General features: G+C 35.2%; 2 protein-coding genes and 1 pseudogene across 5 annotated transcripts in view; 1 reads left to right on the top strand and 2 right to left on the bottom strand.

Moving 5' to 3' along the window:
- Window positions 1–372, top strand: part of LOC105501230 (UDP-glucuronosyltransferase 2B9) — a 476,097-nt gene that overhangs the window by 192,268 nt on the left and 283,457 nt on the right. The gene's annotated exons all lie outside the window — the stretch shown is intronic.
- The window catches only part of LOC105501233, a 97,960-nt pseudogene that overhangs the window by 21,297 nt on the left and 76,291 nt on the right, over window positions 1–372 (bottom strand).
- Window positions 1–372, bottom strand: part of LOC105501344 (UDP-glucuronosyltransferase 2B9-like) — a 24,300-nt gene that overhangs the window by 14,932 nt on the left and 8,996 nt on the right. The window contains exon 2 of the mRNA XM_011927238.1: window positions 1–365. Coding sequence (XP_011782628.1) covers window positions 1–365 — 365 coding nt within the window. The remainder of the gene's footprint in view (window positions 366–372) is intronic.

Here is a 372-nt window from a genome sequence, read left to right as displayed (position 1 = left end):
ATGTCAAATCTTGCCTCTTCTAATTTCTTCATTAATTTCTTATTTGAAACCATATCTTTACAGAAATTTCTAATTATGTCACCAAACATCCACATCATTTCTTGCATTTGTGAAAAATATAACCAAAATGTATCTTTTGGAAGTTCTGACCATCTCTTAATCTCTTGCATGGAGATATTATTGAACTCAGTTTTAGTTAAAGATGTAGGAAAAACTTCAAATTTAAGAGCGGATGAGTTGTTGGGATCAAAAAGAATGGAAGCTGAAGATGCCAGTACAGTCACCTCATGACCTCTATGGACAAGCTCTTCCAGGATTGTCTTCATATTCATCCAATGGCTATATTCTGCTGCCCACACCAGCACCTTTCCA

Source organism: Colobus angolensis, unplaced genomic scaffold (genome assembly GCF_000951035.1).
Source record: "Colobus angolensis palliatus isolate OR3802 unplaced genomic scaffold, Cang.pa_1.0 Scaffold70, whole genome shotgun sequence".
NCBI lineage: Eukaryota > Metazoa > Chordata > Mammalia > Primates > Cercopithecidae > Colobus > Colobus angolensis.
Note: the sequence above shows the minus strand (reverse complement) of the source record. Positions and strands in the feature narration are given on the sequence as shown.